Source organism: Lepidochelys kempii, chromosome 22 (genome assembly GCF_965140265.1).
Source record: "Lepidochelys kempii isolate rLepKem1 chromosome 22, rLepKem1.hap2, whole genome shotgun sequence".
Taxonomy (NCBI): domain Eukaryota; kingdom Metazoa; phylum Chordata; order Testudines; family Cheloniidae; genus Lepidochelys; species Lepidochelys kempii.
In genome coordinates this window covers 16,884,586-16,906,069 of record NC_133277.1, presented here as the reverse complement: position 1 = coordinate 16,906,069, position 21,484 = coordinate 16,884,586, and the positions used below count along the sequence as shown (strand labels likewise).

Below are 21,484 nucleotides of genomic sequence, written 5' to 3'. Positions count from 1 at the left end.
TGCAGCGCTTTCTGCAAGCGGACGGGGAAACCATGTGAAATGGTCTTGTTGACTAGCGTGTTTGTCTTCACGTTCTGAAATTAACTTGGAGCTTGTGAAAGGCACTGGACGAATAGTGCTGCCAACGAGCATTGCTTTTTGATCCACAGAACGAACAAACAGCCCAGGGAGCTGCACAGTAAGTGTCCTAACAGTCTCTTCTCTCCCTCTATCAATCTGTCAGCTCTCTCCTGATGTTGAGGGGAGTTTGGTCTCCATGGCGCATCACTTCCTGGCCTTCCTTCTGAACCTGTTATAGTGGTGTAATGGAGACTAATATAGTCAGAGGACACTGAATTGTACTTATGTATAAGCTACTTTGTGATAAGTGGGCCTTCAAATGTACCCTAATTGTATTCTCGTCTGTGAAAATTATATGAAGGTTTATAAGAGATCATAATAACCTAAAGAATAAATGTTGATGCGAGAAGAAGCAAAAGTGAGACAGAGACTGAATTAGTTCAAACAACAAGGCCTACTAATGTAACTCAAGGACTGTGTTAAGATCATTCCTGGTAACCAAGAGAAGTGTGGAACCAGAAATCAATCACATAATATCAGGGTTGGAAGGGACCTCAGAAGGTCATCTAGTCCAACCCCCTGCTCAAAGCAGGACCAATCTCCAATTTTTGCCCCAGATCCCTAAATGGCCCCCTCAAGGATTGAACTCTCAACCCTGGGTTTAGCAGGCCAATGCTCAAACCACTGAGCTATCACTCCCCCCAGTCAGTGAACCAAAATTGGTGTGCTGGAAACTAGGCCTAATTGGTGGACAAAATAATGATGGGATGGTGTACTCCACATATCGCTCCTTTTGCAGGTCCTTAAAGAGATTTTTGGAGAGAAAAATTGGCTGTTGGAGTAAGCTTCACCCTCATGACGGCTACCCCCACCATCGCTTGGGACCCTGGGCCTTTGTCATCCCAGTCCTGAAAGATACCCTTATTTGACGGGGGCCAGAGAGAGGGACCGAGATGAATTGCCCAACCCCACTGTCTCCAGCTGACTTCCAAACACCATCTGGATGAAAGAGAATCAGACATCATACCAGTTCAACCCCATCTCCGCTAACTTTTTTTTCTCTTTTCCCCAAAAGGACAGATTTTTACCATCTTCGATACCATCTAAGGCTGTGTCTACACTTCCCCTTATGTCAGCCAAACTTCTGTTGCACACGGGTCCCGCTGACAGAGCAACAGCCACTCATTGCAGGTGGTTTAATTATGTCATCCGGCAAGATCTCTCCTGTTGGCAAAGAGCCGCTACACAAGAGATGCTACAGCTGTGCTGCTGAAAACTCGGTAGTATAGGCATAGATTAAGAGACTGTCAAACAAGGGATTTTATTTTTCCTTCTAAAATCTCTCTCCAGCTAAAGGGAAGGGGACAGAACGAGGGATGTGGTTAAAATGACAGCCTTATTTAATACTTGACGTTTAAAACTCTTTGTTTTGTTTAACACTGTTTACTGTTGGACAGTGACTGGGTTATGACGACACCTTTGGTCCATATATTCAATCTGAATTAATATAAAAGCCACCAAAGAACCATCACATGGAAAGGGCTTCCAGTCAGTACCAGCCTGTTTTGGATGTGACCTGGAGTCCAAGGCGTGAAAGATTCTATTGGCCAGTTCTTATCCCTGGAGCCAGTCTCCTATCTATTTTTTTTTAAGACAATATGGTCAGTGGATTGACTGCAGGCCTAGGGAGGAAGGAAGGAATTGATGGGATCAAAACTCTGGCAGCACACATCTAAGGGGATTCCAGGCAGTTCTGTTTATAGACCACTGGGAATTCTGCATATAGACCACTGGAAGAGAAGGGAGCCAGTGTGATCTGATGGGAGAAGTAGGGATCAGAAGATGAGGAGTGGCTGTGGCTGCTGCTACTGGGGAGGCTGAGCACCAAAAAGAATCCACAGTGCTGCCATATCTAGTCTGGGTCCTGCAGGCTACTCTTCTGGCTAGGCACAGACCATGTCATAGAACCATATGGGAGTGCTGGCCTGGACCTCTGTAGTGCTGTGGGGAGACCTTGCCTGACCCATAGCACTGCAGGCTTCTGTCTCCTGAGTCTCAAAGCTACTACATGTAGGAAGAAGCTACTTTCCCTTGGTGGCCTTTTTTTAATAGATCAGATTCACACTAGCTCCAGGCAACAGTGAAGAGGCAGCTGGAGCATTTACTTACTTCCACGTTCCTCTCTGTGAATCAGTTTTCTTGTCCCTAAAATGGGAATAATACTAACCTTCCTCGGTAAAGCCCTTTGCAATCTCCAGAGGGGGAAGTGTGATATAAAAACTAAGTGTTATTGTTCCACATAGTTTCTCCTCACTGTGCGTGAAGCATGCAATTCAGTGCTTTGTTTGCCCATTACCCAAAGAGCGGCTGCATAAGGGGGAGGAAAATCCACTTGTCTTCTCTGACTGAAGTGTAGATCAGAACTTCCTCTGACCCAGGGCCAGCCTTTTAAAGAAATTATACTCCTAAAATCAGGCATAATTGTCACTTTCTCAATAGCTTTTTAGAGCTGGGATTTGCAATCAGAGCGAAGTAGCCCTCCAAATTGTTGTTTCATGCACTTCAGCTGACCACTTTGTTACCTCCAGCTTTATAGCATGCCGAATCTCCAAGCAAGTGGCAATTAATATTTGCACACAGTGCTGTGTCAAAACATGTGTTTACATAGTTGTGTTGCTGAGCCCAGAGAGGCATAATTTGAAAGAGGGTTGGTTGCGTTTAAAAAAAGAAGTGATTGCATTTGTCGTTGCACAGTGCCGTCTTGATCTTGTCCTTCCATCCATATAGCATACCATGCCCGTGTCTTTGGAACGTCAGCTACTGACGCTATACGTGTAGCCCCAGTAGACAGTTTTCCCAAGGTGTCATATACCTCAGTGCTCTTAGTCTGTCAGACTCAAGAAAGGTATTGAAAGTAGAAAGTATTAGCAGGCAACCTTTAAATGATGGATCCAGCTTTCAAGCTAATATTTATTGGTTTAAAGTTCAGAATATGCAGATACGTCATTAGGCTACTTGCAAAACAAACACAAAAAAACCTACACGAACCACAAAGCCTGGAATCTGGGGGAGAGGAAATGGTTGTCATCCTACTAAACAAAACCCACCAAAGAGAGCAAAGGCTGAATGAACTCGGCGTAATCTGGGCCTTATGGAGGGTAGTCTTGAAACAGAAGTAGTGCTTTCAGATGTTCTCCTACATATTTCATAGTAATTTTCCAAGAAAAATGTACTTGGATTATTCCCTACACAGTTAATAGCAGCTGTGGTAATGTTTTTTCTCTCATGCTCTTGAAAGAGACCTCACCACAGAATAAACAACATGTGCATGGTGCAAATGCTGATGATCAAAGAGAAGACTAGTCTGGGGTAGCCATCAAAAGAAGCCAACTGATTGCAGAAAAGTCCAAGTAACTTTCCCAAGTCAATTGTTTCTTGACTTTAGCAAAGCTTTTGACACTGTCTCCCACAGTATTCTTGTCAGCAAGTTAAGGAAGTATGGGCTGGATGAATGCACTATAAGGTGGGTAGAAAGCTGGCTAGATTGTCGGGCTCAACGGGTAGTGATCAATGGCTCCATGTCTAGTTGGCAGCCGGTATCAAGTGGAGTGCCCCAGGGGTCGGTCCTGGGGCCGGTTTTGTTCAATATCTTCATAAATGATCTGGAGGATGGTGTGGATTGCACTCTCAGCAAATTTGCAGATGATACTAAACTGGGAGGAGTGGTAGATACGCTGGAGGGGAGGGATAGGATACAGAAGGACCTAGACAAATTGGAGGATTGGGCCAAAAGAAATCTGATGAGGTTCAATAAGGATAAGTGCAGGGTCCTGCACTTAGGATGGAAGAATCCAATGCACCGCTACAGACTAGGGACCGAATGGCTAGGCAGCAGTTCTGCGGAAAAGGACCTGGGGTGACAGTGGACGAGAAGCTGGATATGAGTCAGCAGTGTGCCCTTGTTGCCAAGAAGGCCAATGGCATTTTGGGATGTATAAGTAGGGGCATAGCGAGCAGATCGAGGGATGTGATCGTTCCCCTCTATTCGACATTGGTGAGGCCTCATCTGGAGTACTGTGTCCAGTTTTGAGCCCCACACTACAAGAGGGATGTGGATAAATTGGAGAGAGTCCAGCGAAGGGCAACAAAAATGATTAGGGGTCTAGAACACATGACTTATGAGGAGAGGCTGAGGGAGCTGGGATTGTTTAGCCTGCAGAAGAGAAGAATGAGGGGGGATTTGATAGCTGCTTTCAACTACCTGAAAGGGGGTTCCAAAGAGGATGGCTCTAGACTGTTCTCAATGGTAGCAGATGACAGAACGAGGAGTAATGGTCTCAAGTTGCAGTGGGGGAGGTTTAGATTGGATATTAGGAAAAACTTTTTCACTAAGAGGGTGGTGAAACACTGGAATGCGTTACCTAGGGAGGTGGTAGAATCTCCTTCCTTAGAGGTTTTTAAGGTCAGGCTTGACAAAGCGCTGGCTGGGATGATTTAACTGGGAATTGGTCCTGCTTCAAGCAGGGGGTTGGACTAGATGACCTTCTGGGGTCCCTTCCAACCCTGATATTCTATGATTCTATGATTCCCCAATAAAAAAGTTCCTCCTATTGTCCCCTCAGATGGTATAAATTACCACTATAAAATAGCCAGGGTAAAATTTCCTTTTTAAGAATTTGGACCCTAAAGGTAGGGTTTTCAAACTCTCCTTGAAAAGAAAAGGAATACTTGTGGCACCTTAGAGACTAACCAATTTATTTGAGCATAAGCTTTCGTGAGCTACAGCTCACTTCATCGGATGTAGCTCACGAAAGCTTATGCTCAAATAAATTGGTTAGTCTCTATGGTGCCACAAGTCCTCCTTTTCTTTTTGTGAATACAGACTGACACGGCTGCTACTCTGAAAACTCTCCTTGGTGATTTAAGAGCTCAATTCTCATTGAAAGGCAATAGCACTCCTGCTTCTACTTCATGCAGGTGCTTTTGAGAATGCTACACTTAAATATATATCTATTCCATTAGAAATATATTTTCAGCTGCTAAGAAAAAGAAATCATTCGCTGGAAATTGAGGTACAAGATGTTGGCCTGCAAAGTGACCTGTTACAATGAGTTTTATAAACAATTCATTTGTACGTTTTCTTGTGTGTTAGACAGTTCAAAGAATTTAAAGATTTCAGCTTTTTTCATTTACCAACCACTCGGAATTGCTAACATTTTGAAATGGCTCTCAGCCATACTCCCTTGGGCCGAGTTGTCTCCATATCTCCTAAAATAAGCCAGGGTGGGGAGTCGGTGCTCTAAGAGACAATGGATTCCATCTTAGGCTCTGACTTCACTGACCAGAAAGGCGTGTGTGCAGCTGTGTTAGCTGTAAAAGCAAAACAGTGGAAACAAGTAGAGTTTTACTGTAGGGTAAATAAGGCAAGGTCAGCCACATCCCCTGACCTTTGCCTGGCCTATGTCAGGGTAAGAAATTCAGATGCCTTGTCTCCACTAGGATTTTATAGTAAGCTAGCGAATGAGCATCCGTTATCTCACCTGAGGGAAGGGATGGAGAGGGAGACGTTTGTGTCAGGGAAGGCACGGCCTCAGGTGATGTGGGAAGTGGAGTTGATGTCTGTCTGCTTAGAACTATGCCTCAACATGATTCTGGGGGAGCGTATTGCGGCACTGCCAAACTTATGTGAGAGAGAAAAGATCCCCTAACTGCTCATGAAGAAAAGGAGGACTTGTGGCACCTTAGAGACTAACCAATTTATTAGAGCATAAGCTTTCGTGAGCTACAGCTCACTTCTTCAGATGTCTCTAAGGTGCCACAAGTCCTCCTTTTCTTTTTGCGAATACAGACTAACACGGCTGTTACTTTGATAACTGCTCATGGTTACCATCAGAAATTCCAGGGCACTTTTCATTAGAATAAGGCTAGTGCCCTAGCCACAGTCCATTGTGAGGTTAATGTTCTGCTCACCTAACGTTCCCCTGTGGTCTCAGTAGGCAGAAAGGTCCTTATCCTTCACTCCCCTGCCGGTAAGCCTACTCATGCAGAGTTGCAGGAAACAACATGCACTTCTGGTGTTTTCCAAGTCCTTTGGGTGTGCAGTAGAACCTCAGGAATTTGTCTCTCTCTATTCCACAAGCCCCATAATGACCCCATGCACAATGGGGTCTGACCCCATTTCTTAGCAAAGATTTAGTAAGGCTGTTGTTCATGATGCTTAATGTGATTTTTTCCATTGTTACCTGGTCCTCTGCTTGTTTGTAAGCATCTTGTCATGTTCTGAGACTGTAAACTCTTAGGGACAAGCACGGTCTTTTATTGTATTTTTGTATGTGATAAGGATAGCTAGCACAGTAGGACCCTGCTCCCTATTTTGGATGAATAGGGCCTTTATGATATCTGATATGAGAAAGACTTAATAGAAAAATACTACAATCACTTTACTATGGTACTTTGAAGTGTGCAAAGTAATTAAAAGTGAGCTACACGTTCTCAAATAAATGAACTCTGAGCTTGGTTTTTGCCACTCGTATGTTGAGTAGGAGCTCACCCTACTCATGAAGTAAGCTAATAGTATTGTGAGTAAAGGGTGGCAAAGTCTGGTCCTTTCTGAACTTTTGAGATAAATGCTGCTATATGAATGTAGGAGATATTATTGAATTGAAATCTCTGCAAACAATGCCATAATGTCTTGATGTTTTTAAAAGCAAAACTGAGTATGACAAATGGCAACTGTGTACAGTAACAATAACTCTTTCATGCTTGATTAATAGTCACACTAGCAAATGTGATACAATATGCTGCATGGTATTAATTCAGACATCTCCAATGGTTTTTGAGTAGCTGTCTCTTTTAGAATTCATTATTGCATGAGCGGCGGATGTGTGTTTGTTACATATAATTTTTAGAAAGGAAACAGCAACAAAATAAGTTAAAAGATCATTAAGGAGTTGATATGAGCAAAATACCCCCAGAAAAATGTGTGAAAGATTAATCTTCATGTCTTCGTGGTACTTTTCCTTTGCTTGTTATAGCACTGGAAATGGATGACAAAGTATAAGCCTTAACTCTGTATTTTTCCTCTTGTGGGTTTAAATCCTAATTAATTGAACATAGATTTTTATGTCTACATGCATGTTTATAAAAATATTTACCCATGGAAACTGTTATGATCTCTTGTTATGCCAAGAGAATTTGTTGTTCCCAATTACGCTAAAAATCAGCCATATATGTATGCTTTCATACTTTCAGTAATCTTTGTTTCTGGTGAGTACAAATATTAATTGCATGGTATGCAGTGAAGTGATTAACATCAATGTAATTTATCATCGGGAGATTTCTGAACATAAATAAATGAGTTGTTTTGTTCAGTGAGGTGTTGACCCCTTCAGTATCTGAGACTTATGTTTTTTTATTGTAAATATGAAAGGCACCACAATCAGCCAAGTGTTGAGTTATTTGATTTTCTGGGGCATTAGTCACTCTTGTTTGTGACATTTCCCAGTTGTGTGCTCGTTTGCAAGCTCATTAATAAGGTTTTCTCAGAGGAATGTTGTTGAGAATGAAGAACATACAGTAGGGCCTGGGTTTGAGAGTTTCACTCTGAGGCTCGGCAAGCATGCAGCAGCAGTGTGCAGTTAGATGTTTAAAACAGGAAATAATTCTGCACAAAATCTTTGAATTCAAAGGCTTCTTCTTGTCAGTCTGACTTAGACCAAAGCCTTGTATTTTTAAAATTAAAAATAAACCATTTTGCTACAACAACTGAAACCAGAAACCAGATATCTAACCATTTCTTTGTATCTGTCTATGATTTTGGTGGCTGTACTTCTGTTATGTTGAGTTTGGCTATAGCAGGATGTATAATTGGTGGCAAAGGTTGCAGGGTCCTCACCGTCTGAGGAGAAGTGCCTGTAATAGTGTAACTGGCTGCTTAACCAGAGCAGCATGCTATATATTAAATAAAAGAAAACTAATCTCAATAACATCAAGGTGGCAGCACTTAGTCTGGACATTCAGACTAAAGGTGAGACACTATATGATGAAAGCATGTCATTGTGTAAAAAAGAATAAGAAAAGGCAGGAATGAGAACTGGCACATCTTAACTTTAATATTTCTTTACTATTACAAGTTAAATGCTTAAATCTTCTCTTTATGTTTCAGGGACGACTTTTTAAATATCTGTTTGAGATCAGAAGGGCTCCTTTAGACATATTGTGTGTCAGTCGTCCATTTAACTGTTAGTTTAAAGATGAGGTCTATCAATCTGACAGTTGTTTGTTTGATAATCCCATGTTGATATTCAACCATTATATGGACCATAACATTGATACAGATGTGTGCTGCTAAGATAATAAAAGGAAAGACCTATTAGACTTTTCAGTCCCTACCCATTCCACTATGAAATATAATCCCCTGAGAAGAGGACACAGCTGATTTTAGGATAAAGATGACACTTACATATACATAGTAGCCAATATTCAAATATTGATGCTTCTGACATTTTTGAGAAATATATTCCTTGAGGGCCTATCCCTGGGTCTTAATCTATAGTCTAGATTTATGCACTAATTGCATCTGCAAAGCTTCATGTTAAAATGCCAACTGAATTTATTGCTTTTTCTGTTTGCATTTTTACCCTTTAACTCAAAAGTTGTGTTCTTATAATTAACTTAAATAGACATGTTTTCCCTCTAACTTAAATATTTTTTTCTGACTAATTTTGCTTTTTCTGGAGTTAATATGTGCAGTCTGATACAGAAACTGGTAAAAATCACAGCTCTTTGATGCGAATATGAACAAAACATGCGAATATCTGATTTGGCTATGTGAAATGATTTGAGAGTCTCAGGCTACTTTCAAATAGCAATTTGAAAGGACCAATTTCCTTGTTAATTTTAATTTAGACAATATATCATGCCTATTTAAGTAAAACACAGCTCAAAAAACATAGATTAAGGAGATGAGAATACATATAAAACTTTCACAGGCTTCAGAGGATATTGGAAGGAGTATTGTGAAGTACATCTTGGATGATTTTTAAACTAACATAAAGGAAGGTAGACAGGCATTCTGCTTCTTCAGCTGAAAATATTTTCTCCTGAGGAAACAGTGTCTCCTAGATCAGCAGAGAGATTAAAACTAGGGATTAACAAAATCAGAAAAATGTTAAGACTTTAAAAACTCAAAACTTAAGCAAGTTAATTTTTAATTGAGTTATTAGAAGATTCAGTTTCCTAATTTTCTCAGCTGGCAAAAGATTTGGCATTTAAAAAGCATTTCATACTTGAAATCAAGAAACAAAATATTTAATGCTATATTAATGAACATGTAGAGCTAGATAAAGTCTCATTTTCTCAGCACCAATGCAAGTTTTCTCTCTGATCCATGCATGCCCAACTTGGGTTACAAACTCCTTTAGCTTGTACTGGAAATGTTGTATGCAGTGCTGTAGCTATGGTGTCCCAGGATATTAGAGACAAGGTGGGTGAGGTAATATCTTTTATTGCACCAACTTCTGTTGGTGTGAGAGAGACAAGCTTTCATGTTTACACAGAGGTAGTTGTCTTCTGGAAATGTTGACATGGCTTGTGCAGCAGCAGAGACACTGTAGCTATACCGATATATCTTCTCTCTTGCATGAATAGAATAGCCTTGAGTGCTAGGTTTTACTGAAAGCGGCCCGTTGATATACTTTCTTGGTCTGTCTGTTTATATAGAGACACACCATGAATTGTAGTGTGTTTTAAACAGCCCGTTTGTTCATTTGGTTGATTTTGAAGACAGTAATGTGCAAAGAAAACCTTCAGTCTGATGGGTTGTATCAGCCATGAGGATCATTAGTTTGTTGCTTTTTCCAGGTAGGAAAAGTCAGAAGTGGGCTGAGTTATGAAAAAGCTCTCGAGTTTAAAAAACATTTCACATGTTGTTGTTGTAGTATTAATGACTCTGGTCCAACACAGTCAGTGTGTATTTAAAGTGGATGGTCCTGCAGGGGCAGCTGCTGTATGCCCCATATCACTAACACTGAACTTCTTGAAGAGCTATGCGCTATTAGAGTGTGATGAATCAAATCGGGTATGATTGACACAGCCCCAAAGAGCATTGTCTGTACTTTGAGCATAATGCAATTTTCTCTCTCACTGCCGCTTGTGATCACTCTTATGGACAGTGAAATTACTGTACATGGCCACCCAAATTAAATGTATTGCACAGCACTCCCCCATTCTATATGCGCTGATTGTATTTCTAAGGGGGTGTCTGAGTGTGATCACACTCTGTCTCCTATTCGGGATTCAGCAAGAAAACAAAATTAGCAGCTCAGCATTTTACTCCTATTTAAAAATGTCAATTGCCTTTAGCACCGTTGGCCGAAGTTTACGTCCTTGTTGACTGCTGAGTCCGAATAGGAAACGAGCCACAGAGGCTTGAGCTATTCTCTTGCATCCAAGGGGAGGGCTGTCTCCAGCTCAGGGGCACGTGGGAGGATGAGGAGGAAGGAATCTTGCTCTACTGCTACTTTTGCTGTACTTGTTGTGTGAACAGACCTGGTCTCTCACCACACCCAAGTTCAGTCCATTTAAAACAGTTTGACGTACACATATGTCTTCAGTAGAAGCTGTAGCTTGCATCCTCTGTTGTTCCCCCACCCACCTTGCATGGTTTTAAGGTGAGGTTAATATTTTAGGGTGGTCTCTAAACAAGGCAGGCCTACGGTTTGTACAGCCTGAGACGTGCTTTGGAAAGAGTTGGAGATTAAAAGGGCTGCATAAACTTAAAACATGAATTAAGCACCACCATTTCAAAATAGGTATTAAGCACAAGATTGTCAAGTTGCCCTTGGGCCCATCTGTTTTGCGTACAGGCCTGCTGAAAGGTAGTCAGTTTTGGGATAGAGAATGACAACCAACTGCTGCAGAGCATGGAAAGGAATTTCTAACTGAGAACTCTAGCGCAAAATCTTGACCTTTGAGGAAAGTCATGGTATCCTCTGTGTACATTGACTGTGTCAATGACACCATTTGTTTCAGGGTCTCCTCTGAAAGAGACGTGCTCTTTACTGTGTGTATGCTCTTTGGAAAGAGGAAATACTGAGTCCATTTCTGCAATAGTTAGGATTAGACCTAGGCAGGCATAGATGCTGGAACTCAGGGTGCTGCTGCACCCCCTGCCTTGAAGTGGTTTCCATCAAACACAGGGTTAACAGTTTGGTTCAGTGGCTTTCAACACCCCCACTATACAAATTGTTCCAGCACCCTGGAGGCAGGAAGCAGCATGGCTCTATGTAAAGAGGTGAGAAGTGGAGACAGCCTTAGGACTTGTGTGTCAGGATTATCAGCATCAGAGGCGTGTTAGACTGCGCTCTTTGGCACTTGGACGGACAGGCACCCTATTCAGAGAACACTGTCGCTGGCCCAGACACAGAGAGTTATCGACAAGTCACCTCTAGGGAGGCCACATGTTCCATGTACAGCACATTTCATTTAATTTGTTTTCCACTGAATGCATCCGATGAAGTGAGCTGTAGCTCACGAAAACTTACGCTCAAATAAATTTTAGTCTGTAAGGTGCCACAAGTCCTCCGTTTCATTTCATCGGTTGACTTAAAGACCACGGAACATTGTGCGTGGTCAGGCTGGCATAAACTAATCTACCAACAAGAGAGAGAGCAAGTCTCATCCTGGTCTCTTTAAAGGCTACTTTTGTGTATTTTATAGGCACACTACATGAGTGCTTTTAAAGAAATCTTGTCAAATCCAGAATGGTTTGTAGTAAGGCAGGGGTGGCCAATCTGAGCCTGAGAAGGAGCCAGAATTTACCACTGTACATTGCCAAAGCGCCACACTAATACATCAGCAGCCCCCCATCAGCTCCCGCCCACTGATCAGCGCCTCCTGATCCCTCCCGGCACCTCCTGATCAGCTGCTTTGTGGTGTGCAGGAGGCTCTAAGAGGGAGGGGGAGGAGCGAGGGTATAGCAGTCTCAGGGGAGGGGCGGGAAGGGATGGAGTGGGGGCAGAGATAGGGCTTTAGTGGTGAGCAGCCCCCAGCACGTTGGAAAGTTGGCACCTGTAGCTCCAGCCCCAGAGTCGGTGCCTAGACAAGGAGCCGCATGTTAACTTCTGAAGAGCCGCGTGTGACTCCGGAGCCCCAGGTTGGCCACCCCTGTAGTAAAGGTGGGTTGGTTGGTTAGTTTTCAAATTGGTGGTCGTTGCAGGGCGTCCTTTAGATGGCTGGTGTTTAAGCTTTTGAAATAATTCAGCTTAATAAAGGTGCGTTATAAAATTACTGGGGTATGGTTTTTGTTTTTTTTACAGCCGCTGGAAAAGTTATAAGTGTATTAGGAAATAGCTTTAGATTACGAGAAATAATTGACTACCAGTACTGTACTACTGTAGTGTAGGTGTGGCTCGAACAACTCATCTTTATTTTTATGTAGGAATCTCACTGTATAATGATATAAAGCAGCGCCAAGATGAGCATTTCAGGGCAGTTTTGTTGTACGTAGGTAGTAAATGTCCATCTGTTGTTGGCCTTACGCCTGATATTGCTATCTGAGGCATGCAGTAACTGCCCCAGAATGTACTACTGCAGGTCTCATTAATTACATAATTCTAGGAACTTGGCATTAGAGCCCGGCAATCTGTGGATGTCTGATTTATATCCATGGACCATTTTTGCAGATTGGATGCAGATACAAATTGGATGCAGGGCTCTACTTGGCATGTTTAAATATAATGTTTAATAGCGGGTACAGTTATTGGAGACCATAAATTCTTCATAAAAATTTCAGTCTGAAGATTTGTTATGATAACAATAATGAATGATTGATAAGAATATCTGGAATATATGTACCAATTACTCTTACAGATTTACTTCGCAGCTTCCACAAATTAAACCATGTAACTAGAAGGTCAGCTGGTGTTTTCAAGTGTGTAAATATTTTATACTATCCAGTATACGATCATTTTGCACCTCTAAAATGTTGCAGATCCTTACTGTGACCTGGTAAACCAGCACAATGAGGCTGTTTTTCTAAACAGTTAGTCTTGTGGTTTTCTAGTCACAAGAAAAATCTATGAGATGGGGATTCATTAATAAAAAAGCATTTATTGTGGAGCTATCTCAGGAGAGGATTTACTAGTGTATTTTATTTCATTACTGAAAATTATGAGGGTATAAATTCTTAAACCCAGCAATGGATTTTTTTTTATTTCCATGATTCCATAGGAAGCATGTTAATGAGTTAAACAGTGTTAATAAAAGGCAGCAAGCCAATAGTATCGGCAGTAGAGATTCTCAAACAAAATAAAAACGTTTGAATTGTTTCAACCTTTATGCATACCGAGTTGTTGCCCTCCCCAGTTTCTTACAGCTGAGTAACTTTCTAAAAAAATATATGGCTTATTCAATATATGGTATTGAATTGATTTTTGCATTCATTACGTTTTAGCTACAGTTGAGATTGCATTTTTAATCTGTTTCAGTTGTTGAAGGCAATGAATTTCTTATTAATTGCAGACTGTGGCCTTTTTCCTACAGGGTCTTTCTGAAGGATTTCTGAGCTGTGTCCTTCGGCGTAAACGCTTTATTCCCCTGTGTTTGTTTTGAGACTTGCACTAATTTCATTTGGACTCGCAAAGAACCTTGCATTGCTCAAACAAAGGCAGCAGCAGTTATAATTTTTCTGTCTTTTGCACAAGTGCCTCCAGTGGAGCCGAAAATATTAATATGCAGCAGCACAAAGTGTGGTCACACAGTAATATGACACAGGATCGAATGTATCTATTCTGAGCACGACAAATCTCTCTGGTTTCACCTCAGCATGAAGGCAAATGAGTTCCTTTTAGCTTGAGTGAGTTCAGAGATAAACTTCAATGTAACAAAATGCATTTCCCAGGAAATGGTGATGCTGCAGTTAGTGTGAAACGCTCTTATCTGTGTCTCACGTTTTGGGGGTGGTAGTCCATTTAATTTGAGAAAATACTGAATCTACTTACTGATTAGATGAATGGTTTGAAGGTGGCAAGGGTTGGAGTACTGATGCCAGGCTTTCCTTTATAGGTGCATGCAAATCTGATTCTGCTCAATGAGATAATTTGTCAAACAGTTTGTGGGGTTTTTTTTGTCATGCAGATAAGCCTCAAGTGCGGGTTTTACAGAATTACCCACTGCAAGGCCTAACGAGAGAAGGGGAGCCACTCGAACTGACATGCACAGCTTTTGGAAAGCCACAGTAAGTTCGGCACTTCAAAGGTTTGAACATATCACCCAGTACCAATTATGTCATGTTACAGAAAAGTGATTTGCACATTCTCTCTCTGCCTACTGCCTTACTGTAGGAAGTTAATGAGATACTCTGCAGAGAAAATAATTTAGCCATGAAAACAGTGAGTGCTGAAGGGGAATGTTCTCTGAATCTGGACATCAACTAAAATATTAAGACCTTGATTTTAACCCATATCCATTTTGATATAAGTGATAGGGGGAAAATGTCTCCTTTCAAAGCTCTAAATAGAGCTTTCTCACAAATGGGCACATAGGAAGCAACTCTGTGCTTTGTGGCATCACTGGCAGTAAGATCTCTCTCACACAAAGGGAAACAAAGTGAATTTCGCTATGAATGCCACATGACAGTACATCCCTTCCTTCAGGGAATGGCTTAGATGGCCATTGGTTTGTAAAGAATCTGCAAAATCCAGGCGGGGGGAGGGGGGGTGTTAGTGGTATAGTTTTCAGTGTTTTATGCAGTGAAGATTTTAACCTTTTTTTCCTTGTGATGCTATTATGCAGTTTAATAGATTGTACCCCAGGACAAATCTCCTGATTGCAAAGTCTAAATTTTCCCCTTTATTTTCATGCCATTTTTTCTAAGTGAACCCTTGTAGGCTCCTTAAATAATTCCTCTTCCATTTTGGGTTTACGTGCTTTTGTAGATTAATATGTTGACTCACTCTTATTAATCTCGTAACCTAGCCTTTTCTCTTCCTTATGAGCCCAGTCCCTCCCTTTCTTAGGCTACGTCTAACCTACAAGCTAGGGGTGTTTTTCCTCCACTTGCATACATGTTCTCCTAGCAGCTCGATGAGAGCTAATGTGACTATAAATGGTAGTGTAGCTTGGGCAGTGACCATGAAACACTCCTGAAACTGGTGGGCACCATGTCACCACTGCCCCAGGGTACCACTATCATTTATATTCATTCTAGATCAAATGGAACTATCACAGGTACAGGCATGCAAGCTGGGGAATCTCACCTTTGGCTGATAGTGTAGATGTAGGGTTATTCTCCTCATCTTCGTTATCTTTCTCTGAACTCCCTGCCATTTTTTGGTCATTTGTCCAGAACTGAAGAGGTTATTCCGAGTATTATAGCTGTTTTAGAACCACGTAGATTGGGAGTTTTGTCTCCATGGGCCGTGATGTGCAGCTCAGAAATGCAGTGGCTTCCTACCGACATCTTGCATTCTAAATTCATGTCAAACCTTTTATCCCTCCTCAATCTGTCTCAGTATTACTGTTTCCCAGTTTCTTCTCCCCCATTCTTCATTTGTGTTTGAGTCCTTCCCCCAGATATTAATCTGCATATTCCCAGTTGAATCTCCTTTTTATGATTTCTGTTCCCATGTTTTGAATCTTCTTAGGCCCCTTTGTATTTTTCTGTCCTTCTTGGTAACTGCAGCTCTTCCTAATTTAGTATCGTCTGTGAACTTAATGAACATGTGGTTTACTCCCTTTTCCATATGATTGTGTTCATTAGTAAGACTGAAAGTAACCCTGAAACTTGCAGTACCCCATCAGACACTTTCCCCAGTCTGTCTAATTTTATGTTGGTGCCTATATGATGATGGTAACACTCTTTTTATATAGTGAGTTTTATCTGGGCATCTGAAAGCATTTATGTCAAAATATAGCCTTTAAGGGTAACTGCCAGGTCAAAGTGTTCCCAAAATATAATTTTCGTAAAAGCTTATTTTTCAAAAATATAATATTAATAGGAAAGTTTCCTTGATATTTTAATTCTAGTGGAATTATTAAAAAAAGAATGATTCCCCTGCAATATTTGCAACCTAAACGTGATTTTGTGGAGTTACATTAGAACTTGAAAAATAAGGCTAGACACTATCTTTTTGTGCTTAGTTACACAGTAGTCCATTTTCATTGTCTAAACTTAGACAAAACCAAAAACTAAACAAATGTAAATGGTGACAAGTAAACAAGAGTTGCAAAATTCTTTCAATTTTAGTGATCTAAGGTGTTACACGTAAGGAAATTATGTCGTTTCTCAATGTGCAAATTGCCACCACTGTACATAAATTCATAGGAGATATGGCTGCTGTCCCATTAGTTTACAATCTGCATATATTTTGTATAACATTTTTAATTACTCTAACTATGCCCCTTTAACAGTAGAATTCATTTATCTGACCCCTCTTGCCCGATATTAAAGTTTGCTGTCTGTCAGAATTTTCTCGTGGCCTCTGGAAGCTTGAAATGTACAAGCCTATGGCAAAAGAATAAGATGTTGGGTGTCTAATTTTTTCGTTGTCCCACTTGGGACACTGTATAAGGTGCCTGATTTTCAGAAAGCGCTGAGAAGCCACTCCATTAAAATTGGTTTCAGAGTAGCAGCCGTGTTAGTCTGTATTCGCAAAAAGAAAAGGAGGACTTGTGGCACCTTAGAGACTAACAAATTTATTTGAGCATAAGCATCCGATGAAGTGAGCTGTAGCTCATGAAAGCTTATGCTCAAATAAATTTGTATTACCTGGTGGGCAGTCTCAAGATTCTCAGTATCTATTTTATTTACAAAAGTCCATCACCTGGTCATCATGAAAAGCCCGAACTTTTGTGGGACCCTCAAAAATGGCATGAACGCCCTCTTTTGGCTCTCCAGTAGGAGAGACCTAGCTAATTTTATCCCACCGAGTCCGACTGCCTTAAGAATACTTGGCCCTCCTACATAATCTTTCATCCAGTGATCTTGAAGTACTTTCCAAACTGCTAAGTCCTCCAAAACCTGTGCGAGGGAGGTAGATAGAGGTATACCCATTTTACAGCTGGGGTACTAAAGCACAGCCAAACCAAGCAATTAGCTCAGGGTCCCCTAGCAACTGAGAGTTCTATTCGGAAGTCAACTACCACATTAGTCCTTTATTCTAAGCACGAGCCCATATTTCTTCCTTTGTAAGTGTGCGACTGTGTGAAGGCAGTGTGTTCCAGCCAAAACTTGAGCTTCTGCTCTTGACAAAAAAAATCCAAACTTTCCTTCCGTCTCTGCAGGAGTAAAAAGCTTTTTAAAAAAGTACATCATAGGCTAATTAGGAGCTCATCTTTTACTCCAAAAGGCAAAGCCAACTTTGAGAAGGATCTCAAATGCCTCATGACCTACATTGAAAACCTAAATTGGAGTAAATTAAACACATCACAAATTCCTTACTTGGGGGTGGGGGGAACACTGTGGAACCTAATGCCTAGTAGAGGATAACGTTAATTTGCTATTAAATATTGTCCCACCTGTTATCCCACTATGGTTACATCTACACTGGCAATTGAATGTCAAAACGTCTGTCTTTCAGAGAGTGTTTACAAAAAAAAAAAAAAACCTGAAAGACAAAAGTTTTGCCATGACTAGCGCCTGTGTGAACAAACGCTGCTTGTTGAGGGTGGAAGTTTTTTTAGGCAGGAGAGCCAACAAACAGCAGCTATGCTGCGTGACTTTTAGCAGCATGGTGTAGCAACACAGCTGTGTTGCTAAAAGCTGTGACGTGTAGACATAGCCCAAGTGTTTCACCTGTCAAGCAGGACTTCTGATCCTCAAGCAGCCCATTTGCCACAGCCTGCAAGGCTGGCACATGCGATACTAAGTTTTTAAGCTACTTCACTGGGTCATGGTGACAAACACAATTACTATTTTTTTTTAGATACAGTTTAAAGTTTTTAATGTACCCTACTATGATTTGAATATCTATTAGTCCGACACAATGCCTGATTCATAGATATGTCACTGACCAGTGAGACTGTTAGAATTAATGGAAAATTTAAGCCAGTGCTTCTCAATTGTTTACTTGGCATCAGAAATGTGTGTTGTCCCACTTCTGTTTAGATAATGTTCTAGAGTTTGCTTGGTTTTTTTCCCTTTACTCGTCAGAAGAGCATTATTCTTCAGTTGTCTAGGAGGTACAATATTATTTTCTCTTACTTAGAATGGTGATGAATTTTTCCTTGATTCCAAATACTGTATTGATGTATTTTTGAATGTTTAATGAAAGTTAGTAATAATCTTACTGCCATTGGGAGACCTACAAAAACAGTTGTTCCTGCGACTGACTCTGTAGAAACTTGCCTGTTCCCTGAGCTGCGTAACTATTACGTTCATTGTTGTTCCATTTGCAACAGATAAGAGAACGGACTACCAAATGGAAAAAAAGGTAATTGGGGTGGGGAGAAGAGGTAATGTTATTTTCCAGCTGCTAAAATGGTTCTAACAAACAGAAGAGACAAAAATGTTGCAAATGAGTCAACTATATCCCTTTTCAAAGCTTTTCAAACTTGCTAAAATATATCAATTTTGTTAAATTAATGTTTGTTTCACAATAAAATGCTGTTGAAATTTAATTCACGCTTTAAAGGGCTACTGTACACGCAAGTATAGCCCATTGACTGTCGGCCTCGAGCCTTCAGATTTGTGGGTCCCCCTCCCCAGTTAATGAGATAATTATCTTTTGGTGAAGTCTGTTCTTCTTGGATTGCTGTGAAACAGCAGAGCAAGGCAAAAAAATGATTACTCCCAGGGAATCATTTCCAATTGGTATAGGATAAATTGTAAGTAATGTAAGTGCTTCAGCATGTGAGACATGAGTGGTTCAAAAGCAGATGAAGGAAGCATCCACTAAACGGTGTGTCTTATTCAGTAAGATCAAGAGTTTCATGTCATTTCCTTACAGTGTCTTTTTGTCTGTCATGTGATCTTCTATTTGGATGTGGATGAAATGTGGAAAATACCGACTTAATTGTCGGAATTAGTAATGCAATTGTTTCTTTCTCCCCTTCCTGCATAGGCCTACGGAAGTGAAATGGTTAAGAGTAGATGATGAGATGCCTCAACACGTTGTAGTGTCGGGTTCAAACCTTCTCATTAATAACCTAAACAAAACAGATAATGGTACATACCGCTGTGAGGCTTCAAATGCGGTGGGGAAATCATCTGCGGATTACATGCTGTTCGTATACGGTACGTGAGGAAAAAACACCATTCTACTAGACTCATTTACACATAATTGCTACATACCACTCTCTAAAAGCTTTTGAAAAAGTAAACATTTTGCTTAATGCTAGAATTTCTGATAGCATCTGACACATCCTCTCATTATATTTGGGGTTTCTGGGAAACCATTTCCTTCACTCTTTTTTCCCCGATGCTAGCCTCAGATGCAGAGCCTCTTATGTTCAAAGTCCAGTAAGTGACGACTTCTTGGAGCTGTCATTGTGAGCTTGCCGTGGAGGTGAGATGGATTGTAAGATGCAGTGCAGGAAAAAGCCAGAGCAGAAGCTGGCGGGGTTGTGGGGAGGGGCTCGTGGGAGACAGGGTGGGCTTAAGTTATCCTCTGAGAGTGCTGAATATTTTAGGACTGCTCCCTAGTTCATTTCACCATGGTGTCTTATCTAATCTGTTGTGTAATGTCTGCAGCAATGGTACAGGATTTTCTCTCCACTCTGTTTTTAGCAAGTTAAATTACTGAAGAATCAGCAAGCATATCCAGATAATTACAAACCAGTAAATAAGCTGGAGGAATGAGATGTCTTAAACATATCTATGGCTGCCAAACAGACACTAAAACATGCCTCAGCATCTTTCTAAAGTGCTATTAAGTACCTACTTTAATTCTTCAGTTCCTCTGCATTATTTTACCATCACTTTTAACCTTGTTGTGCTCTTGTCATGGAGGTCGGGCATATAATGAAGATTCAGTAGACACTTGAAGAATGATCGCCAATCTAATTATGAACCATTCCCTTGCGCTACATGTTAAAGGCTAGTTCTCTAGGAAGACTGAAGATGCATGGTTTTTTTCATCTGCATTATATAAATGCTGCCACCCCTAGTGTGTGCAGGTGGCATGGACAGGCTCTAAGGAGAGATCTGCATGAGAGCCAGTGGTTGTCAAGCCTGACTGTTTATAAAACCCCCTTGACTTCTCACAAATATTGATAAGTGATGTAATTTGAATTATTACAATTAAGATTGTGCTGGTATTGTGTTTTGGAAGCTTGCTCTGGTTTAAAACTTACTTCATATTCCCTCCGCCTGGAACAATACAGCACAAAATCCTTTGTGTTGGCACAGATCAGGCAGCTAGAGTGCCCACCTTCTGACTTTCGTACACAAGCATTGCTTTACATGTACAATATTTTAAGCATTTAGAAAGGGAGGCCCCTGTAGAAATGTATGTCTAAAGATATAATTAAACCAGAGGTTTTCAAACTTCATTGCTTTGCAACTCCCTTCTGACAAGAAAAATTACTACACAACCCCAGTGGGGGGACTGAAGCTTGAGCCTGCCTGAGCCCCACTGCCCAGCGTGGGGGGCCAAAGTCCGAGTCCCACCACCCAGGGCGTGGGGCTGAAACAGGAGCCCCACAGGTTCAGCCTCAGACTCGGGGCCTGTAACCTGAGCCTCACCACTCCGGGCTGAAGCCCTCAGGCTTCGGCTTTGGCTCTGGGCAGTGGGGCCTGGGCTTCAGCCCCAGCCCCAGCAAGTCTCATGCCAGCCCTGGCGACCCCATTAAAATGGAGTCACCGCCCACTTTGGGGTCCTGACCCACAGTTTGAAAACGGCTGAATTAAACAAATACTGAACATTTCCAATATTTTTCCCTTAAGTGCCAAAAAAAGGGCTTCTACTTTTAAAATGGAAGTTTATTTCATAAGAAACACATCCATATTTCAGAGTCATTTCTCTTCTCTGGGTCTGGTGAGGTGGGGGATGCATTCACACCAGTGTTTTTTCCTTAGATCAACAGCTACATGACCTTGCAGCCCTAGAAGGAATAAACTCTCCGTACTAAATGACAACATGAGAACACGTGAAACAAGGCTCATGCTTATTGCATCAGTGCAATCACACGTTCTGTATATTGTCCTAAACATCATAACTAAGGAGTTCATATGAAACTAGAACTATGCAATATAGTAAAACAACAATTAAATGACTTTCCATTCCTTGGGTCGCTTCATATACTACTTGTCCTGTAAAGGAGAATTTTAACCAAACTTTAGCAGATATTAAATGAACTGGTCTCAGTCCGGTCCCTAGTGGGCTTCCCTTAGAAACAGCTCTAGTTGGAATGTCTTGAGTTGGAATCTCTTGCAGTTTCAGGCCAAGAATTCAATGTGCTCTGGAAACTGAACTCCCTTCTGAAT

At 41.2% G+C, this 21,484-nt stretch overlaps 1 protein-coding gene across 7 annotated transcripts in view; it reads left to right on the top strand.

The window, feature by feature from the left end:
- Window positions 1-21,484, top strand: part of CADM1 (cell adhesion molecule 1) — a 289,423-nt gene that overhangs the window by 220,469 nt on the left and 47,470 nt on the right. For all 7 annotated transcript variants that reach the window (XM_073320759.1, XM_073320757.1, XM_073320758.1 and 4 more), the window contains exons 6-7: window positions 14,197-14,296; window positions 19,122-19,294. In XM_073320759.1, the coding sequence (XP_073176860.1) occupies window positions 14,197-14,296; window positions 19,122-19,294 (273 nt within the window). The remainder of the gene's footprint in view (window positions 1-14,196; window positions 14,297-19,121; window positions 19,295-21,484) is intronic.